Source organism: Hipposideros armiger, unplaced genomic scaffold (assembly GCF_001890085.2).
Source record: "Hipposideros armiger isolate ML-2016 unplaced genomic scaffold, ASM189008v1 scaffold_862, whole genome shotgun sequence".
NCBI lineage: Eukaryota > Metazoa > Chordata > Mammalia > Chiroptera > Hipposideridae > Hipposideros > Hipposideros armiger.
The window spans coordinates 276,820-298,206 of NW_017732212.1; the positions used below are offsets into that span (position 1 = coordinate 276,820).

The 21,387-nt window shown below is 50.4% G+C and overlaps 1 protein-coding gene and 1 long non-coding RNA gene across 6 annotated transcripts in view; one reads left to right on the forward strand and one right to left on the reverse strand.

The window, feature by feature from the left end:
• Positions 1-1,144, reverse strand: part of LOC109374791 (uncharacterized) — a 42,072-nt gene extending 40,928 nt beyond the window's left edge. Inside the window, exon 1 of the long non-coding RNA XR_002122456.1 lies at positions 1,077-1,144. This is a non-coding gene — a long non-coding RNA (uncharacterized LOC109374791). The remainder of the gene's footprint in view (positions 1-1,076) is intronic.
• Positions 1,109-20,749, forward strand: HDAC6 (histone deacetylase 6). Of its 5 annotated transcripts, none has more exons than XM_019629623.1 (29): positions 1,109-1,237; positions 2,331-2,453; positions 2,538-2,666; positions 2,801-2,889; positions 5,598-5,682; positions 5,779-5,819; positions 6,527-6,623; positions 6,755-6,852; positions 7,819-7,923; positions 8,047-8,115; positions 12,182-12,308; positions 12,422-12,487; positions 12,566-12,625; positions 12,705-12,794; positions 13,135-13,241; positions 13,331-13,398; positions 13,644-13,812; positions 13,902-14,030; positions 14,185-14,353; positions 14,647-14,780; positions 15,284-15,352; positions 15,463-15,655; positions 17,179-17,328; positions 18,700-18,874; positions 18,986-19,398; positions 19,485-19,595; positions 19,726-19,872; positions 19,968-20,096; positions 20,308-20,749. In XM_019629623.1, exons 2-29 carry the CDS (start codon positions 2,361-2,363, stop codon positions 20,374-20,376), a joined length of 3,381 nt encoding a protein of 1,126 aa, XP_019485168.1. In that variant the 5' UTR covers positions 1,109-1,237; positions 2,331-2,360; the 3' UTR covers positions 20,377-20,749. The 5 variants fall into 5 exon arrangements, with proteins under 5 accessions (XP_019485168.1, XP_019485166.1, XP_019485167.1 ...); XM_019629619.1 differs by lacking the exon at positions 1,109-1,237 and adding an exon at positions 1,746-2,083; XM_019629621.1 differs by lacking the exon at positions 2,331-2,453 and having other exon boundaries at positions 1,154-1,237.
• Positions 20,750-21,387: the final 638 nt, after the last annotated feature.

A 21,387-nucleotide genomic window follows, 5' to 3' on the forward strand; every position in this document is an offset into this window, starting at 1 on the left:
TTAAAGAGAAAGAAAGGAAGAAAAAAAAGAATTTACCAGAGGCCATATGTGGCCTGCGAAACCTAAAATATTTACTATCTGGTTCTGCATAGAAAAAGTTTGCCGATTTCTGCTTCACAGAAACCTCTCTTCTGACTATACAGAAAAATGGGCCTTGACCCTTACAAGACACCCTACTCTATTATTTTGTAGGCATCACACCCCCAGAATGTTCCTCAGTGTGTATCATTGTATGTGTTTTCTTTGGTGTATGTGGAGGTTTAAAGGTCTTAGGGCTGTGACCCTCTTCCACCAGGACAAAAGACATATTCAGGCAGGAAGAGTGGAAGGGAAAGGAAGGCTGGAACTGGGGTTTTCAAGAGGGTCAGAGGGCCCAGCTAGTGGGTGGTGGGGCTGTCAATCTGTTTGTTAGTCAGCGATGCTGAACCCCAGACCGCTTATCTCTCGGGCCCCAGCCTACAGCCCCGGTAGGAAATGGTGAAGAATGAGAAGGGGAGATTAGGAAGACAAACCGGCCTCCTGCGGGGCTATTTAGACCTGGGGTGGGAGGGAGTTGGCTGGGGGCCGCAAGGGGGCAACTACCCTTCCTCCGAGGCACACACTTTCCATTACAACTTGGGAGCAAAGGTTACTCGGTGGAGGGGGGCTGACAGGAAGAGGTCCCGCCCAAGAAAAGCCTCCCCCCCCCCCCCCCGCCCCGAGTCCATTCTGTCCCTGGGAACCATTTTATCACAATTTTCCAGTTGAGGAAACTGAAACACAGAGATGTTTAGTAACTTGCCCCAGGTCACATGGCTAAGTCGCATAACCTCAGTTTCCTTATCTGCAAAACAGCCTTAATAATGGGAACTACGACACAGAGTTGTGGCTTACAACAATGCCTGACACATAATACTTGTTATCATTTACTACTTGCCCCTACTAAGACTCCTTCTGCCCCACCATCCATTTTCACGGTAAAATATTAATGGCTAACATTTGGTAAGTGCTTCCTGTGTACCACCTTCGTGAACATTAACTTAGAAAATCCTCGCCACATTTAGTATCATCACCACTCCCATTTGGCCGCCACCAACCTTCCTCCAGTTTCAACCCAGCTCCAGCCCGCCCGCGCCACGTCATCACGGCGCGCCGCGCGGGAAGCTGCAGGGAGGGAAGACGCCCTTTCCTAACTCCCTCGTTTGCTCTCTTTAGGCATCGCACGGCACAGTTGCCGCGGATCCGGAGGGCTCCTAAGGTGACTGGACAGGGACGGAGGGACGGCGACCAGGAAAGCCAGGGAGACAGCGGCAGGGGTTGCGGGAGGGGCGAAATTGAATTTGAGCGCTGCGTCGAACCTTCGGAGCGCGCTTCGCGCAGGCGCAGCAAGGCCTGCGTCGCGGTCTGACGCACAAACCCGCCGTTTGTGAGCTCGCGGGAGGTGTGGCCAGCACAAGGGGCGCGGTCTTGCAGCATGATCCCTGTGTGGGCGGAATCTGGGCGGGCAGTAGAGAGACCCGGCCCAGAGGAAAAGCTGGCCTCGGGCTCCCACAGCCCCAGGTCGCCGGGAATTGGGCGGTCCTAGCCAAAGGCGGAGTTTGAAAAAAGGGCTGTGCCCAGTGAAGTGGAGCCGAAGGGATTGGTTGGCGTCAACGGAGGGGGCGGGGGCTGGAGGGAGGTGGCTCGAAACTCGCTGAAGGCTCTTGGGGAAGCGACAGGGGTAGGGTTTGGGCGGGGGGTGGGGCCTGGTAGAAGGAAAGGGGCCGTCCCCTGAGGGACGGGGTCTGTTGTAACGTTAGGGGCGGATCTGGCCCAGTGGAAGGTGCGGGTGCTGCCCGATAAGGGGTGGAGTTAAGTGGTTCGTTTAGGGTGGAGTTGGGGCCGGGGCCGGGATTGAGTCTGGGTCTGGATGAGTGAAAGGGTGGGTGATTATCCTGGGGGATTGGATGGAAAGGGCGTCTATGAAGAGGCGGGGTCTTTGCGAAGCTCAGAAGAATGAAAGGACCTGGGAATGGGGCTTGGTAGAGCGGAAGGGGTGGTGATTTGCTGGAAAGAGCAGGCTCTAGAGTGGACTGAGCCTGAGGGTTAATTGCTCTTTGAAAAGGTAAGACTTTGAAAGGGGAAAGAATACAGTTAAAGGGGTGGAGTCTAGTGGAATGGGCGGGACCAGGTGAATTAGACACCCGAATGGAGGGAGAGGGCCTTGAGAGAGGCGGAGTTTAGAAGGCAGTGGGGAATAGGATGGCATGAGAGATGGAGACTAGTATAGGGGGCGGGGCCTGGTAAGGGACTGAGATGTGGGGTCCTCAGGGCACCCCAGCCCTTTCAGTCATCTCCACTGCACCCCTCAGAACCGCGTCAGGGGTGAAGTCTCCCCGACCATGACCTCTACCGGTCAGGATTCCACCACAACCAGGCAGCGAAGGAGTAGGCACAACCCCCACTCGCCCCCCCACGACTCCAGCGTCACCTCGGTGAGGCCCCAGACCCGTTCTGATGAGGGGGAGGGGAAGCAGCCGGCCGTGCAGTGGACTCTGACCCTTCTTTCTGTTTGGCAGAAGCGAGGTGCTAAGAAGGGTGCCGTACTCCGCTCCAGCCCCAAACTAGCGGAGGTTAAGAAGAAAGGCAGAATGAAGAAGCAAAGCCAAGAAACAGGGCAAGACCTAATCGTCGGCCTGCAAGGGCTGGTGAGAGTGGCCTGGCCACAATTTAGCCTCCGGTGACAATCAAAACCCTGAGGTTCTCCATCCTGGTCAGCATGGGATGTTCCCTCTGACTCAGGCCCTAAATGGATCGGTGTCTCCCATTTTTTTCCTTGCAGGATCTGAACCTTGAGGCCAAGACACTGTCTGGTACTGGCTTGGTGTTCGATGAGCAGCTAAATGAATTCCACTGCCTCTGGGATGACAGGTGAGGCTGACTCCTCTAGGCTGTCCCCGAACCACACAAATATTCACACTTAGAGCCATTAGCAAACACAAATCCTTTTTACACTAGCCTAGAGACCAGAAGCAGACGACTTAGGGAGATGGGGCTCAGGCTTGAAAGGGTTCTTTTCATTTAGCCAGCAAACATTTATTGAGTGCCTACTGTGTGCCAGGAGTTGGTCATACAAATGTGTTGGACACGACAGACAGGGTCCCTTCTCAAGGAGCTGATAGGTGAGTAGAGCAGATCATTAAACAGCCAACAGCAGTGTGAAATGTTTAATGAAGGAGGGCTTAAGACCAGGGACTTTAAGAATATTTACTAGAAATCCTAGACTAGCATCCAGGGTTCCCAGAAGGCATCCTTGAAGAAGCGATGTTTATACTGAAACAGAAGAATTACACTTCCCATTCGCTCACACATGTAATCCATCAGCAAATTCTTTTGGCTCCATGTTCGAAATGTATTCAGTATCTGACCTTTCCTCACTGCCTTCCTTGCCACCACCGATCATCACTCACCGAGACTTGCAGAGGCCTCCTGACCGGTCTCCTGCTTCCACCCTTACCTCTGCTGTCTGTTTTCCACACAGCAACCTAAAAAAACATGTATGAGATGATGTTCTCTTTTTAAAAATCTTTCAAGGGCAGACCATTGCCTTCAAGGTAAAGTCCAAATTCTTCATCCTGGCCTCTCAGATTCCATGTGATCTGGCTCCACATCACCTTGGTGACCTCATCAACTAATCCTCCCCCTCATTTGCTTTGCTTCACTTCACCCACCCTGGTTCCCTTGCTGTTCGTCCAACATGCCAGGCATTCCCTCATCTTGGGTCTTCACCCTGGCAATCTCTCTTCCAGAGATCAGTTTGTACCTTCTCGCCTCCCAGTTAATATTCATATCTCAAGGAGACTTTCTCAGAGAGAGCTTTGCCTGGTCACTGCCCTCTCCCCACACCTGATCTTCAAGCTCTTCCTAACCCATGTCATTGTTTGCTCGTCATTATACTTATGTGTTTACCAGTTGAAGATCTATCTCTTCTAACCCAATGGAAGACTCAGGATGTCAAAAGACTTCATTTTTTTAAAAGATTTTTATTGGGGAATTGGGGAAGGGGAACAGACAAGTTGCTGTTCTTTTGTTCTTCAGTCTAGTTGTGGAGGACGTTGCTTCACTGGCCCATGTTGGTATTATCATTGCGCTCTTCCCGGGTGAGGCAAATCGGTCGCCGGCCACTGGACGGCCGCTCACGGCAGCTCTTGGCAGCTCACGCTGGCTGTCGGCCACTCACGCCGGCTGCCAGCCACTCACAGTAGCTTATGGCAGCCCACTGCAGCTTCACTGCCGCCGTGGCCGGAGACTCACGGCAGCACAGCTCCAGGTCAAGCTGTTGTTCACCATCTTAGCTGTAGAGAGTGCAGCATCACTGGCCCTAATGTGGGATCCCAACCAGGGCTCTGCTGCTCAGAGCTGGCGTCCCAAGCCAACTCTTACCCAATGCCCCACTCAGCTGGCCCAAAAGACTTCATTATTGATGCAGATCTACTATCTCCTGAGGAGCTAGGGATGTGGCAATGGTCAAAATAAACAAAAAAACCCTGCCTTTGTGGAGACTACATTTTCTGGGGGGAGACAGAGTCAACAAACAAAAAGTGAATAGTACAATGTGTTAGACAAGTGCTGTAGAGAAACACTGAAGCAGGAGGGAGAGTAGCAGAAAACACAGTGGAGGGGACTCTTCCGTTTTGAATAGGATGGGCAGGGAAGGCCTCGCTAATATTTGAGCCGGAACCTAAAGGAGGTGAGGGAGACAGCCATGGAGACATCTGGGAGCAGACTGTTCTAGGCAGGGAGGAGAGCTAGCTGAAAAGTACTTGGTTTAATGAGATGGGAGCCAAGAGAAGTTTTGAGTAGAGATGGGACATGATCTGATTTAGGTGTGTTTTTTTTAAAGATTATATTGGGGATTTGGGGGAGGGAACAGCTTTGGGGAATCGGGGAAGTGGAACAGACAAGTTGCTGTCCTTTGGTTCTTCAGTCTAGTTGTGGAGGATGTCACTTCACTGGCCCATGTTGGTATTATCATTGCGCTCTTCCCAGCTGAGGCAGATCGCTGGCCGGCCATTGTATGGCCACTTACGGCAGCTCACACCAGCTGCTGACGACTCACGCTGGCTGCCAGCCACTCATGGTAGTGAACAGCAGCCCACGACAGCCCAGCTCCAGGTCAAGCTCTTGTTCACCATCTTAGCTCTAGAGGGCACAGCGTCACTGGCCCTCATGTGGGATCTGAGCCGGGGGCCCTGCTGCTCAGAGCTCGTGCTCCCAAGCCAACTCTTAACCAACGAGCCACTCGGCCGGCCTCTGATATAGGTTTTAACCAATGTCTGTTGCTGTGCAGAGAAACAACTATTGGGGGAGTGAGGGCAGAAGCAGGAAGGCCAGTGATGAGTTGACTGCAGTAGCCTAGGCAGGAGGTTATGGTGGCAGCAGTGGAGGTGATAAAGAGAGGGGCAGGCCCTGGATATATTGTGAGAATGGAGCCAACAGTCACCAAGGGTGACCCCAAAGCTTCTGGTATGAGCAGCTGTGGAAGGATGGATGGGAAGATGTGCAGGGGCTGATATGCTGCTCATCAGTGTCCCTGCATATATCTATATGTGCGTGTGACTGTATCTCTGTCAACCCAGCTTCCCGGAAGGCCCTGAGCGGCTCCATGCCATCAAGGAGCAGCTGATCCAGGAGGGCCTCCTGGACCGCTGCGTGTCCTTTCAGGTGAGTCCCCCGGCCAACACTCTGGGTGGAGGGCAGGAGCTGGCAGGACCTGGGCATGGCCAGCGCCTTAGCCCTTTGTTCCTTGTGTCTCGCCAGGCCCGGTTCGCCGAAAAGGAGGAGCTGATGTTGGTTCACAGGTGAAGGGTTGGGAGCCTTGTAGTGATGTGGGGGAGGCCTGGACCCACCAGGGCAGACTGGATGCTTTGGGAAGAAATGTCATAGGCTCTGTGGCCTTGGGCAAGTTGCCAAGCCTTTCTGAATCTCAGTGTCATCGCCTGTAACATGGGGGCTAGTAAACCTAAGTTCCTCAGGAGGATTTGATATGTGTTGGGTGCTTAGAATGGTGCCTGACATATCATCTACCCATAATGAGATGTTGTTATAATCTGGTGTGTAAACAGTTGTGGAAAGAGTGATCAGGATGGCTGTAGGAACCCAGAATAAGGGTTCTGGTGTGGTGTGGCCCAAGGAAAGCTAGCTTGGCAGAGTGATCTGAGCTGAGCTTTAAGAGGAGAAAAAAATGAGTCAGATGAAGAGAAGAGCTGAGGGAAGGGAGGGGGAGGTACAGACAGCTAGAACAGTCTGAACAAAGGCCTGGCAGTAGGATTTGGTGTGGCTAGAGCAAAGGGCAAAGGATCTTAATGGAAATGAGGTGGGCTAGGGAAGAAGCAGGAAATTTGGCCTATATCCCAGCTGTTCCCCCAGATCGGCAATTGAGGAGATGTGACTTATCCAGGGTTCTGGTGCATGGAGGGCTTAGCTGAGGAGAGGACAGGGCCCTGCCTGGCTCAGGCCCAAGGAGGGAGGTAGGCCCCTGGATCTCATCCCCTGTCCGTGTCCACAGCCTTGAATACATTGATCTGATGGAGACGACTCAATACATGAATGAGGGAGAACTCCGCATCCTAGCAGACACCTATGACTCAGTTTACCTGCATCCGGTATGGATGAGAACTGTGAGAACAGAGGGTGGGGTTGCCCATCCCCAACCTCACCTCACCGTGGGGGAAACAGCTAAGTAGAAAGGGCTGCTCTCTCCCTCACTTCCTTTCTGGCTCCCCACTGTCTCCAGAATTCATACACCTGCGCATGCCTGGCCTCAGGCTCCGTCCTCAGGTTGGCGGATGCAGTCCTGGGGGCTGAGATCCGGAATGGCATGGCCATCATCAGGTAGGACCCACCAGCATTTAGTTTTCTACATTTTGAAAAATTCCTTCCCTTAAATGTAAAGTGTATTGGTAATGGGTAGTATATTTACATGCTTAAGGTACAAAAGGGGGTACAAGAAAAAGTCTCCCTCCCACCCCTGTCCCTGTTCCCCAGACACCTGCTTCTTTTCCTAAAGGTAGTCTAACCAGTGATTCATGTGTCCTCCAGAAACAGTCTGTGCCTCTTCATGGAGTAAATACCGTATTTCGTTGATTCTAAGATGCCTATTTTTCATACTGGCAACATCTTGAAATCCAGATCATCTTACAAACAGTGACATCTCAGAATTCAGTTGGCAGCAATTTCTGCTTTGTCGCTGGCATGTAAAATCATAGTACATCTTATCATCGTTGGCATCCCAGAACTGATGAAATGTAGAAGATAGAGCCTTTCTCTTCCCTCCCCTTTTTTAGGGGAGCACTCCAGCACTCAACATGCTCCCTTCCATACCATACATTTTCCATTTATACAACTTGGAAAGCTTTTCTCTAACAGTTTCTAGCTTAGACCCATGTAGAATACCATTTTGCAAGTGTACAGTAAGTTAACCAGCTCCCTAACATTGGGCATTCCCCCCACCCAATCATTTGCTGTCTCCAAAAAATGCTGAAGCAAATATTGTCCATTTATAAACATGTTGTTTCACACTTTTGGTTACATAGGTTGTGGGCTAAGTCCCCAGGAGCAGAATGACTGGGTGAGAAGGTGTATGCATTGATAATTTTAATGAGCAGTATTGTTTCCTTTAGAGGGAGAGCAGTGGACTGGGGTTGAGGGTCTGAGGGCTCCAGTTACTCAGTTCCTGGCAGATTGGCAGGCATCAGCACTGGGGGAGTTGGTACTCCAGGATCAGAGAGCAGCAGAGAGTCCATCTCTGCAGAGGAGGACCCCAACCCCCCAATCTGTGGCTTTTCCTGTCTTTCCCAGGCCTCCTGGACACCATGCCCAGCATAGTCTTATGGATGGATATTGCATGTTCAACCATGTGGCCGTGGCTGCCCGCTATGCTCAACAAAAGCATGGCATTCAGAGGTCAGTAGCAAGCAGCAGAAGTGGGTGAGATGGGATGACATGGGGTGGGGTAGCCAGGTCTGGCTGCTTCTCCAGAAACACCTGGATCCTCTTACACAGTGTACCCCACTCTCCCGCTCACAGGGTCCTTATCGTGGATTGGGATGTGCACCATGGTCAAGGAACACAGTTCACCTTTGACCAGGACCCCAGGTATGCCCTAAGTGCCACCCCAGATGCTAAGACTCCCAGCCACCTACAACCCTTCGAGGCCCAGCCAGAAGGGGTCGGGGAGGGAAGGGAAAGCATCCACATTCATTGGGTCTGCCCTGGGACCAGGATCTGTGCTGCTCACTGCTTGTCTGCTGTCTTAATTTCAGTCTGAGGCAGGGACTGTTGGGTTCCCAATTTTACAGATTGGGGAACTGAGGCTTACAAGTTACAAGATCACACAGAGAAGAATGGGAAGAGATGAGATTTGAGCCCACAAATACTTGGAGATCTTGTTCCCCAATTTGCCCTGGAGCTGGAATGAACCTCAAATTACTACTTTATTTTTTTCTAATTATGACTACTGCAAAGTATTTATTAAAAGATAATACAGAAATATCTATAGCAGGGAATCTCCTGTAATTCCCATCACCTCAGAAGTAACTGTTGATAGTTTAGGTTTTATCCTTACAGAATTTTTCCTGTAGATGTATGAAGATTCATTATCATTATTATTAACACACTGCCTAATAGGATAGTCCTCTACATGGTCTTTGGCAACTTGCTTTTTGTATTTAACAGCATTCTGTGGACACTGCTCCATGTTAATGCCCCTAAAAAGCACCCTGTTCTTTGCAAGAGCTATACAGTGTTCCGTTGTATGGCTGTACCTCTGGTCATTTTAATTCCGGGATATTTATGATGCTTCCCAGTTTTAGCTATTACAGACAGTTCTACAGTAAATAGCCTGGTAAATATATCATTTTACACTTCTCTGAGTATATCTATAGGACGAATTTCCAATCATGGATTACCGAGTCAGAGGGTCAGCGTGCTTTAAAGTCTGGGATCTACTGCCTAACTCTCCTCCAAAAAGGGTACCAGTTTACCCTTCCTGCAAAAAGCAAGTCCTTCTGAGTAGGGGACACTACTAAGCAGTTGTTGTTTCATCCAGCCTTCTATTGAACCAACTGTGTAGAATACACTTTTTCCCCATAGACACTGAGCTCCTGTGGGCCTTAATCTAGTCTCGGTTGGCTTTTCTCTAGCCATTGCTTTCATTTTCTGTCATTCAGTGTTGCTGACAGATGTCTGATGTCAGCCTGATTTTCATTCCTTTCTGAGTAATGTATTTTCCTCTCTGAAGGTTTTACATTCTTCTCTTTATCCCTGGTGTTTGGAACTTTCACCTTGGCCCCTCATTCTGCTTAGCAGTGGATAGACATTTTACATCTGAAGACACATGCCTTTCTTAAATCCTTGGAAGTTTTCTTCTATTAGATCTTTGATGATTTCTTCTACTGTATCCTTTATGGTCTCTTCCTGTTAGTCAGATGTTAGACCTCCTGGGTCGATCCTCTGTGTCTCTTATTTTTTTTCTCTTGTTTTCTGTCTCCTTTTCCTTTTGCTATGTGTCCTGGGAAATTACTACAACTTTACCTTCAAAGCCCTTCTGTTGAATTATGTATTTAGACATTCTTTTAATCTCAAAAAGCACTTTCTCCCTCTCTGTTTCTGTGCCCTCTCATTCCCGATCTTGTTTTTATAGAGTAATAATTAGAAGTGTTTTCAGTTTTCTTCAGTTTTCCTCAAATGTCTAGCAATCCTTATTTGGCCATTTTTACCTAAGAATGAAGCACTGTTGCAGGTGCCTTGTCTTGGGGCTACTCTGCTATGATGCATGTGGGTCTGTTTCCTGAAAGGCATTTCTCCAGGATGGTGGCAGGAAATGTCCACTGACAGGTCGCAACTTTAGGGAGTGTGGGCAAGGAGCCTGGCATTAGATAGGATCCTTCCAAATTCCAAAAAAGGGGGGGCTCTTCTTGGGGTGACATCTCTTTTTATTTCCCCGTCAACCTTGCCAAAGGTTTGTCAATTTTACTTATCATTTCAAATCTAGCATTTGGCTTTTTTAATCATCTTCACTGTTTTTATTGTTTGATTTTCTATACTTCACTATTTTTTCTGTTTTTATCTTTATTAATTTCTCCCTGTGTTCTTCATTTTGTTCTTTTCTGCCTTCTTGAATTGAGTGCTTCGACATTTATCAACTCATTGGCCAATCTTGTTTCATCTATACCTGCCCTCACTGCTGCCCTCTTGTATTATTTTAAAGTTAATCCCAGATACCAGATATCATTTCTATAAACATTCCAGAATATATCTAAAACATAGGACTTTACCCAAAAAAACCATAACTATAGTATCATGCCAAAGCAAATTAACAATAATCCTTTAATATCATTAATTTTTTTGTTTTAATAAGTGCATTGGAGATTCTGGCTGCATTATTTTGTGGCTATATTGTTGACTGTATGCATGGATATGAGGAATTATGAATGTATTCAATGCATTCTTCCTCATGAATAAGAAAGTCTAAATCAAAACAAATTTATCCATGGCCTTCAATCTCCCAGCTCCCCATCTCTCAGTCTCTTAACTCCAATAGCAGGTTCCTGGGGTGGAGACAAGTTGGACAGTCCTTAAAAGACTATTATGAAGACAAGGAAAACAGGCAAATTAAAGCTAAGTAGTTAAAAGAAACAAGTAAATTTAGTGAATTGGTCAGTCGGTGAGTTGGCTATTCAGGATTGATTTTGTGTGCAGTGACCTGCATCCGTGCTTAATTTCTCCAGAAGGGAAACCCCAGGTCATCCCTGCAGGCCCCTGGAGCCTCAAAGTACTTTCCAGGGATTTGTTGAAATCTCTTATTGTCTGAATCCTTTATTCCATTCTGTCTTTCTGGGTGGATACTTGTTTAACATTCCTTTACTGTCTTTTGACTGGGATCGTAGGAGAGTGAGGAGGTAAACCTGTGCTATCAGTCCACCATTTCTTCACTGGAAGTCAATTGAATTTATTTTAAAATCTGTTTCCTTTATAAGTTTAGTTTCCTGGGTGTTAGTTCTTCTGTTGACTCTGATGGCTCTCTTGTGGGGTGGCTTTCTTCGAATCTTTTCTTAAGTCGTTTCTTCTCCCTGATGATAATATTTATGCTCTACTGTGTATTTCTGCTCCTTTCATGGTTAACTTAGTTTTTAAAAAGTTTAGAACTGATATTTATTGAAGTAAAAAAAATCATCTCCCACCTACTCATTACCAGAGCTTTCACTTGGGTTATACAAATTGTCTTAAATTTCACAACCACATTATCAATATTTATTAAAATGGCGCTGTCAAGTTTGTCTAGATTCATTGCTTACCATTCTTTCTCATATTTCCCTGAAAAGGGGAAAAAAAATGCTGCCTTAAATCCTTCCTGGAACAAGACAGGGAGCAGATGAACAGATGGATGGATGGATGAGAGATTATTCATTTGGAATGCCTCAGTCAGAATTAAGCCCTCCCACAGCCTCCTGCTGGGCTTTCTGGACCGTCGTGTCTTTTCAGTATCTGTTCTGTGTGTCAGTGCCCCTCACTGCTTTGAGTGCTCAGTTTCTCACCTATACAATAGAAGAAGTAGTAGAGGTGGCCTATGAGGTATTAGGAAGAAGGAACTGCCACCCTCACTGGCTTCATGGAGCCCTAGCCAGCACCACCATTTCAGCTCTACACATAGAACCAAGTCCCGCCCCTCCTAACCCTAGCCCCCAAGTTTCCCACTTCTTTCAGGGGAAACACTGAAAGATGCTCTTGTAAGCCTTAGCTGGCTCCTGCCAATTTAGAGCCCGATGCTCGCTGTGGGCCTCCCAACATGACAGTGTTTGTCCTGCTGTTACCACCTTGGTCACAGGGGCAGGTAGGTGGGCAGGCATGGTCTAGAGTTCCCACAGGGTCAGGAGCCCTCAGGGACTGGGATAGACCCGCTGGCTCTCAGGGTCTCAGAGCTGGGCACTGGGGGCATGGGGGCAGCAATGTTTGCTGAGGGAGGGATTCCAGTAAGAGATGAAATGAATGAGTGAAGTAATGGATAAATAAATGGAAGAATGAATGAATGTGTGAATTAAAGAATTAATTGGGGTGAAATAATGAAAGAATGAATGAGCATTTGAAGGAACTGGTAGCTGTGGGTAGGGGGCCTCTGGGGGGATTGACTCCTCAACCCTCTGCTCTTTTTCTCGGCCCCCAGTGTGCTCTATTTCTCCATCCACCGCTATGAGCAGGGTCGGTTCTGGCCCCACCTGAAGGCCTCTAACTGGTCCACCACAGGTTTTGGTCAAGGCCAGGGATACACCATCAATGTGCCTTGGAACCAGGTCAGTGTCTGCCAACCCTTTGCACCCAGAGTGAGGTCCACCCCCACCCTTCATTCGGCTTGGGGCAGAAGACAGAACATCCCCATCTCACCACCATGTGCATCTGTCTGCAGGTGGGGATGCGAGATGCCGACTACATTGCCGCTTTCCTGCAAGTCCTGCTGCCAGTCGCCTTTGAGGTCCTGGGGGTCTGGGGTGTGATGGTGAGGGATGGGCTGTGAGGGCAGGTAGCTTCATGTAGTCCTTTCCCCCCTCAGTTCCAGCCCCAGCTGGTCCTGGTGGCCGCTGGATTTGATGCCCTCCAAGGGGACCCCAAGGTAAGACGGGCTCCCTGAGATGGCAGGTGGGCAGAAGGGGACTACATGGAGCCAGGCTGACTTTCCACATTTCTCCTAGGGCGAGATGGCCGCCACTCCGGCAGGGTTCGCCCAGCTAACCCATCTGCTCATGGGTCTGGCAGGAGGCAGGCTGATCCTGTCTCTGGAGGTGAGTGACTCACTCAATCTCTGAGCCAATGGATCCTACAGGACATAAAAACGAAGCTTTCAAGTCTAGGAGAAGTTCCTGTCCCCGCAGTTCCACTTCCTAGCTGGACAGCCTTGCCTAAGTCACTGAACTTCCTTGTGCCTCTGCTTTCCTTATGTAAAACAGTCATAATACTGATAGTAATCACCTTATAGCACTGTTCAGGGAGTGAAATGAAGTCACCTAAATTCCTTGTTGCTTGACATGTAGTCAGCACACTAGCAATAGTGTTACTACTACTATTCCCTGATACTGTCTAGTTCTTTCCTGACGCCCCCCCCCCCTCACACTCTTCTCCCAGGGTGGCTACAACCTCCGCTCCCTGGCTGAGGGCGTCAGCGCCTCGCTTCACACCCTCCTGGGAGACCCTTGCCCCATGCTGGAGTCCCCTGGCGCCCCCTGCTCGAGGTGAGTCCAGGTGGAGGAGAAAAAAAGTGGGACCCTCACTGCCCACCCCAGGATCATTTGGTCACACTTTCCCCTCCCCTGCCCTCCAGTGCCCAGTTGTCACTGTCCTGCACTTTGGAAGCTCTGGAGCCCTTCTGGGAGGTCCTTGTGAGACCAGGTAGGAGGCAGGGAGTAGGCTTAGTGGGGGAGGGGAGGTCAGGGATGGGATGAGCCATAGGGGAGAGCCTCTTCCAGACCCCACTCTGACTTTCCTGAGCTGCCTTGCTGGAGGAGGGTCAGGCCCTCTATCTCACTGGGTCCTGGTTTCAGGTCTCCCACCCCTTTTTACATTTGGGTAAACTGAATTCCAGAGTTTTCCAGTGATTCAGGGTGGCGGAGTAGGGTGAATGTGGCCTCTTCCAGATGAGACCCTGGAGGAGAACAACGTGGAGGGGGACAATGCGGAGGAAGAAGAGGAAGAGAGACCATGGCAGCCCCCTGCACTCCCAGTCCTGACGTGGCCGGTGCTGCAGGCTCGCACAGGGCTGGTCTATGACCAACGGATGATGGGTCACTACAACTTGTGGGACAAGTATGCGGTTGGAGGGCCAGGCTGAATTGTCAGGGGTCCTTCCCCCTCCTCAAGCACTGAGCCCTGCCTCTGTGTTCCCCATCTCTCAGCCATCACCCCGAGATGCCCCAGCGCGTCTCACAGATCATGGGCCGTCTGGAGGAGCTCGGTCTTGCCGAGCGCTGCCTCATCCTGCCCACACGTCCCGCCACGGATCCTGAGCTGCTCACCTGCCACAGGTCAGACCCTCATGCCTGGGGTGGGATGTGGCCTCGGTGCACACATGCCACTGGGGCTGGAGCCTGGGTATGTAAAGCTGCTGGGGGACATGGGAGGGGTTGTGGAGGGGACAGAACCACCTGACTGTCCCTGGTGTCATCTCTGTGCCTCCAGTGCTGCGTACGTAGGTCGTCTACGGGCCACAGAGAAGATGAAAACCCGGGAGCTGCACCGTGAGGGTGCCAGCTTTGACTCCATCTACATCTGCCCCAGCACCTTCGCCTGTGCGAAGCTGGCCACTGGCGCCACATGCCGCCTTGTGGAAGCTGTGCTGGCGGGAGAGGTGCGTCTGCTTTGGGGCGGGGATCCAGCTCCAAGAGGTGGTCCTGGGGGATGGAGAGAGGTGGCTTGGAGAGAATAGGACAGGGCCTGAGGAAAGGGGGATGGGGAGGAGATCTCTGCTCCCCAGAGGCCTTGCTTACTGGAAGTACAGCCAGAGGGATGGCGTTGTGGGGCTGGGTGCCCCTAGCAGCTGGTAGTGGAAGGATGAGAAAGAGGGAAGAGGAGAAGCAAGGACAAGGGGGGAGAAAGAGATTAGGGCAGCGGTCTGATCTTGGCTCCCTGCTCCTCCCCCAGGTTTTGAATGGTGTTGCCGTGGTTCGTCCTCCAGGACACCATGCAGAGCAGGATGCTGCTTGCGGTTTCTGCTTTTTCAACTCTGTGGCTGTGGCTGCTCGCCATGCCCAGGCCATTAGTGGGCATGCGCTGCGGTGAGGGTTCCCAGGCCCTCCCCAGCCCATTGCTTACTCAGCAGGCCCCGTGGTACAACCCCCAGGACATACCCAGAAACACCCAAGGGTCCAGTTGCACAGCACTGCCCCATAAAAGGACCAATGATCTAGCCTCTCAGTGCTTTTTACTCAGAGAGGACCCCAAGATTGTGGTACCCACATGCTTATAAAACAGGATCCAGGGTGTCCCCCAGCATTTCTCACCCCTAATTACTATCCCGACAGAACCCAGGGTCCAGGTCCCAATGCTTCCTTACACAGGGCTCAGGGTCTGTCCCTGAGCACTTGCTCAGGACCCAGCAGGCTCAGCTGTCATCCTTACTGTCATAGGACCCACAAGCCTGCCACCCAGTACTTTCCCTAGGGACCCAGGATCCTACCACCCACAATAAATGCCCCTGCAGACAGATCCTAGAGGTCTAGCCCCTGCACTCTCCCAGGGGGCACATGTCCTGGGTAACTGAGAAGCTGTCCCTCTCCAGGATCCTGATCGTGGACTGGGACATCCATCATGGTAATGGAACTCAGCACATATTTGAGGAGGACCCCAGGTGAGGGGCTGGGCAAGAATCAGAGTGTGGCCAGGGAGGTGGATGGGCCATCCCTCAGGTGCCAGGCCGCTAACCAGCCATAGCCCCCCTTCCCACCTTGTCTCCGGCAGCATACTCTACATTTCCCTGCACCGCTATGATCATGGCACCTTCTTTCCCATGGGGGATGAGGGTGCCAGCAACCAGGTGGGCTGGGCCGCAGGCATGGGCTTCACCGTCAACGTGGCCTGGAATGGGCCCCGCATGGGTGACGCCGAGTACCTGGCTGCCTGGCATCGTCTGGTGCTTCCCATTGCCTACGAGGTACGCTTCAGGATGTATTTGATACACCTGTGTGGGTGGCAGCCGGTGCGTATGTATCTGACTTCCAGGTGACTGATTCTGTGAGATAGACAGCAATGGGAATGGCAGGGGCTGGGGGTATGATCCTGTGATGGCCTTTGCATGTGTCTAACTGTGCCCGCTGGGCTCTATGTGACTGCCTTCTCTGTGTGCAACTGTGAGGGACTTCTGGATATATGAGGGTAGTTTGCATCTGCGTGGCTATGTACATGTCCTATGTGTACATCATCACCAGCGCCTGTCTTTGTGTGATGGGGGCCCCATGTGACTGCTATCTCTGTGGAATTGCATGTGCAAGGTGGGTAGGGGTTTGAGTATGTGTGTTAAACTCTGTGCAGGTGGCTATTTCTACCATTTCTCTGTGTGATGGGTGCTCACTCTGCCAGTGTGTGACTTTCTGCATGTGGGAGGCTGTACATGACAATCATCTCTCTGTCTGTCTGCTATGGCTGTTTGTGTGTCTCTCTGATTGGGGGTGACCTGTATATATTTGCCTGAATCTGCATGAGTGGCTGTAAGTAACCACCTTCTCCATGTGTAAACTGTGTGTGTCTGTGGCGGATTGTATATATGTGACTAACTCTGAAGGTTGATAAAAGCCCCATCTCTGTGATCTCTGTGTAGACATGCATGTTCAGATGTATGTGTGTCTGATGATGCACAGTGGTTGTGACTACCTTCTGTGTGTGTGTGTGTGTGTGTATGTGTAACTGAAATCATGTTTGACTGTGTAAGCAACCACCTTCTACAGGCTCAACAGTGTGTGTGTGTGGCTCTTGTGACTGTGGTGATGGCATGTGTGTGATTGTGTCTGTGCAGGGGTGACTGTGGATTACTGACCCCTCTGAGAAACTGTGTGTGTGTGTGTGTGTGTGTGTGTGTGACTAGAACAATGTGTAGTCTGGTCTTTATGGGACTGTCTGATTGTGTGTTTGTGTGTGGCTGTATGTGACCATCTTCTGTGTGTGGCATTTGCATTGCATCATTTCCTGAGATGAAAGTATGTGTGTACCTCTCTTTGGTAACAGGTGTATAAAACCCTGTGTCTTGTGCATGTGTGTCCCACGTTTGACCCAGGGAGGGGAGCGTGTGCCTCTTGATCTCACCCTCGGTCGTGTGTGTGAGGACATATCTCTGTTTCTCTGTGTCTCATGATGGCTGAGTCTCCACATCTCATGACTCTACCTCATGTCCCCATCCATCCATTTCTAGTGTTTCATGTCTTTTTGTCTGTGTCGGATGTGTCCAAGTCTCTGTCGCTCCTTCTCCATGTATCTCTATCTTGTGTCTCCACATCCTCCCCTTCCTAGTTCCAGGGCTCTGGCCTGTGTCTCCCAGCCTCCACGTGCCATGTCTTCATCTCTCTGATTTGCGTCTTCACGTCTTCATTTGTCCTTGTCTCAGTGTCTCTAGGTCTACCTCACCTGCTACCTATCCAAACCCCTACCCTCATATCCATGCATTTCTTCTCTCCTTTGCCTCAGTTTAATCCAGAACTGGTGCTAGTCTCCGCTGGCTTTGACGCAGCACGGGGGGACCCACTCGGGGGCTGCCAGGTGTCACCTGAGGGCTATGCCCACCTCACCCACCTGCTGATGGGCCTTGCCAGTGGCCGCGTTATCCTAATCCTAGAGGTAACTTTCTCAGTCCCTCTTCCCACAGTGGGGGATGGTTTGGAAGACTTAGAGCCTTGCCCTTTATGCTAGCTGGCTGCAACACTCGGGGCTATTTCCTAAAATCTCCTTTGAGTGTCTTCACCTGGGATTGTTGGCATGTACTGGGCGTTAATAATACCAGCATTAACAGATTTCATTGAGCACTCACGATGTTCAAGATACTCTTCTCAACACTTTATATATGTTATTAATTCATTGACAAAGCAGCCTTCTGAAGTGGGGTCTACTGACCTCATAATTTTCCTCTCTCAAGATCAGGGAAACTGAGGCACAGAGAGGTGTGGTGACCAGCCCGAGACCACATCTTTAATAATGGGAAAGCCAGGGCTTGAATCCAGGCAGCCTATCTCCAGAGTCTATGCTTTTTACCACTACTTGAACTGCCTCTAACAAGTTGCTGAGACAAAGTAAATTTACTGACCTTTTGCAAATTACTCAGTGCTGCTACCCCCTGGTCCTCAGTTTCCTCATCTGTAAGATGGGGCTGGCTAATCATGGAAGAGTGCTTGGCATATGGTAAGCACTGTAGAAGTGCTGTAGCTTATTATTATTATTATGCATTGTTCATATACTAGCAATCTTATGTATTTGATTTCACTACTTTACAGATGAAGACAGTAAGTCACAGATAGATTATTTGGCTGGTAAAATACCCCACACAGTGCCCAAACTACTTGTGGCAGGGCAGGGTGGTGGTTAAGAACCTTTCATCAGATAGCCCAGGTTCCAAGCCCAGCACTGCCTCTTTCCAGTTATTATGGCCTCAGACAAGTCATCTAACCACTCTGAGCCTCAGTTTCTTTATCTGTAAAAAGAACAGAGACTGTGGTCCCTATAGAGTTTAAGAAAAGTGGGTTCCTGTACCAAGTCAGGGTGGGTTCATGTAGAGAGAAAGACCAGTTGTTCCTGTACCAATTTGGGGCAGGGGTTTCTGTGTGGGTACAGCCAGGGGCTCCTATATTGTGAAGAGCGATTCCTGCACAGATTGAGCACATGTGGTTTGAGGATTAAGTGAGTTAATATGCATAAGGTCCTTAGAATAAGGCCTAGCACACAGCAAGCACTTAATGAATGGCAGCTATTACTGTTACCATCAGCATTATTGTTATTGAGGTTACTACTATCTTGCACTTTACAACATAATTTATCCCCCTCAACAACCACCTCACACAATGGGTACTGCTCATGTGACAGATGGTTCTATTCACTCGTCCCCAGTCCCCACCCTCCAGACTTGCAGGGCCCCGAGGTGGGTTTGGGAGGCAGGATATTTTGCCCCCCAAATTCCCTGAGGCTAGTCCAACATTACCTTTCCCTCCCCTTAAAAAGGGTGGCTATAACCTGACGTCCATCTCGGAGTCCATGGCTGCCTGTACCCGCACCCTCCTTGGGGACCCGCCACCCCTGCTGACCCTGCCACGGCCCCCACTGTCAGGGGCCCTGGCCTCAATTGCTGAGACCATCCAAGTCCATCGCAGATACTGGCGCAGCTTGCGGGTCATGAGTAAGTAAGCATGGGGAATTGGGGACAATGAGGGGCTCAGGAGAGGGAAGGGATTAGAGGCAGGAGAGGGCATAGCACCCACACTCAAGCCTCTCCCTCCTGTGGTTCCAGAGGTCAAAGACAAGGAGGGACCCTCCAGTTCTAAGTTGATCACCAAGGAAGCTCCCCAACCAGCCAATCCTGGGTCAGCTGAGGGGCTGACCACGCTAGAGGGGAACATTCTGGATGCAAGCATGGGAAAGACCGCCTTGGCATCATCTGTGCAAGACTCCACTCGAGCCCAGACCAAGTCAGAGACAGCTGTGGTGGAGCTCACTCAGGACCAGTCCTCAGAGGGAGCCATGCCGGACCAGACCACCTCACAGGAGGCTGTGGGAGGAGCTGAGCTGATCCAAACCCATCCAGCTTCATGCACTGACAACCAGACTCCTCCAGCCTCACCTGTGCAAGGAGCCACACCTCAGATATCCCCCACTAAGCTGTTTGGGATTCTCAGGACCTTGGAACTAGACAACGAGGCTCAGGTAAGGCCCACTACCACACCCAGGTAGGGGGAAGAAGGGACAAGAATCAAGCCTCTCAAATACATCTCTTGCCTCTGTGTGTCCAGGAGGCCCCAGAGTCTCAGATCCCAGGAGATGAGAGGCTACTAGGAGAGGCAGCAGGAGGTCAGGACATGGATGATTCAGTGCTGATGCAGGCCTTTGGGGACACTGACCAGGTGAGCTCAGGGAGAAGATGGGACTGTGGCTTCCTTCTCTTGTCTATTTGTGCTTTCAGGTAGGAGCATATGATGAAGGAACATATAATGAAGAGATAAGTCCCTAGCTTACTCAGTTTCACCCACCCAGGCCATGTTTTATGCCGTGACACCCCTGTCCTGGTGTCCCCATTTGGTGGCAGTATGCCCCATTCCTGAAGCAGGCCTGGATGTGACCCAACCTTGTCAGGACTGTGGAGCACTCCAGGAGAACTGGGTGTGTCTGTCTTGCTATGAGGTATGCAACAGAGGAAGGGGATGGGTTGGAGGTTGGCCCAGGAACAAACCACAGGTGAGTGCTGATCCCTGCCCAACACTCACTCCCTAACCTAGGTCTACTGCAGTCGTTACATCAGTGCCCATATGCTCCAGCACCATGAAGGCTCGGGACACCCGCTGGTCCTCAGCTATGTCGACCTTTCTACCTGGTGTTATCAGTGTCAGGCCTATGTCCACCACCAGGTGGGTCCTGGGCAGACCTTCTAACACATGTACACTCCCTCCCTCCACATGCATACCTTCTGTGATTGGCTAAGGAGAAAATGGAGGCCCTTCTGCATGTGGAATAGTCCAGGAGACAGGGTGGTTGAGAACCCAAATGGGGGCAGCCTCCTGGCTGAGGTAGAGGGGGTCCTCACTCTCTCTTACCTGCCCTCTCTTGCCTCCTCCTCAGGCTCTCCTAGATGTGAAGAACGTTGCCCACCAGAACAAGTTTGGGGAGGATATGCCCCACTCACACTAACTCACAGGACGTGCTCCTCTTCACCTTCTGAGACTCAAGATAGACCAGCCTTAGCTCACTCCAGCCTGTTCCTTGGATGAAGGACAGCCTCTATCCCATCCTGAAAACCCTTTACACCTCCCCAAGGGTGCTGATTTAATTGTAAATACCTGTAAGAGGACTGTGATGACGAATTGTAGATCTGCCCCTGCCCCTGCCCACTCCTGGGACTCCATTTAATCTGCCCCAGAAGGAAAGGGGGGGCAAAGGGGGAGCAGCTCAGTGTCCCTAAGGGGACTGATATCAAGAAAATACTTTCAAGAAAGGGGGGATCAACTGACAGATATAGCAGGGCTGCATATGTAATAAAGTACAAGCTGTTACAAAACCTGGACAAAGTCTTTTAATTTTGAGTGGATAGAGAACCCCACACTCCTGGCCAACAGGGCTGGTGAGTAATGAAGGATGACGGCATGGGTCTTAATCAGCTCAACCCCCTGTCCAGCCAGTACCCAAAAAACTAACTGGAAATAGAGCAAGCAGCTTGACTGGTTCCATAATAGATTAAATGGTGGAATCTGTGAGAAAATGAGGGCCTGCCTTAGAAATGGGAGCTTCACAGCCAGTCCCAGCTACACCCTGGGCTGAGAAGGGAAGAAAACTATCAGGAAGTGTCCTCACCAGGCTTGTCTCCCCAGGTGTCTTTTTGTCCTGATGGTGGGGAGTGTCCAGATTTAACATATTTAGATTTGGTGGTCATCGGTAGCCTCCTGGAGGAAGTAGTACCTACCATTGACCAGAGGTGGGGAATTGGAGGATAATTTGGGGGTTTTATTTCTCCCACATAATGAGAATTAATTTGGCAACTCAAAGGAGTCCATGGCTGAGGTTTCCTGGACTTTTCTTCATGGCTTTGTTATGAGCTGAAGATGACCACTAGAGCGCCACCCAGTCAAGAAGGAGAATAGGGAAGGGAAAGGGAGCTGTGGCCAGCTCAGTCCATCCTCCTTTTAAGGTGCATTTTGGATGCCA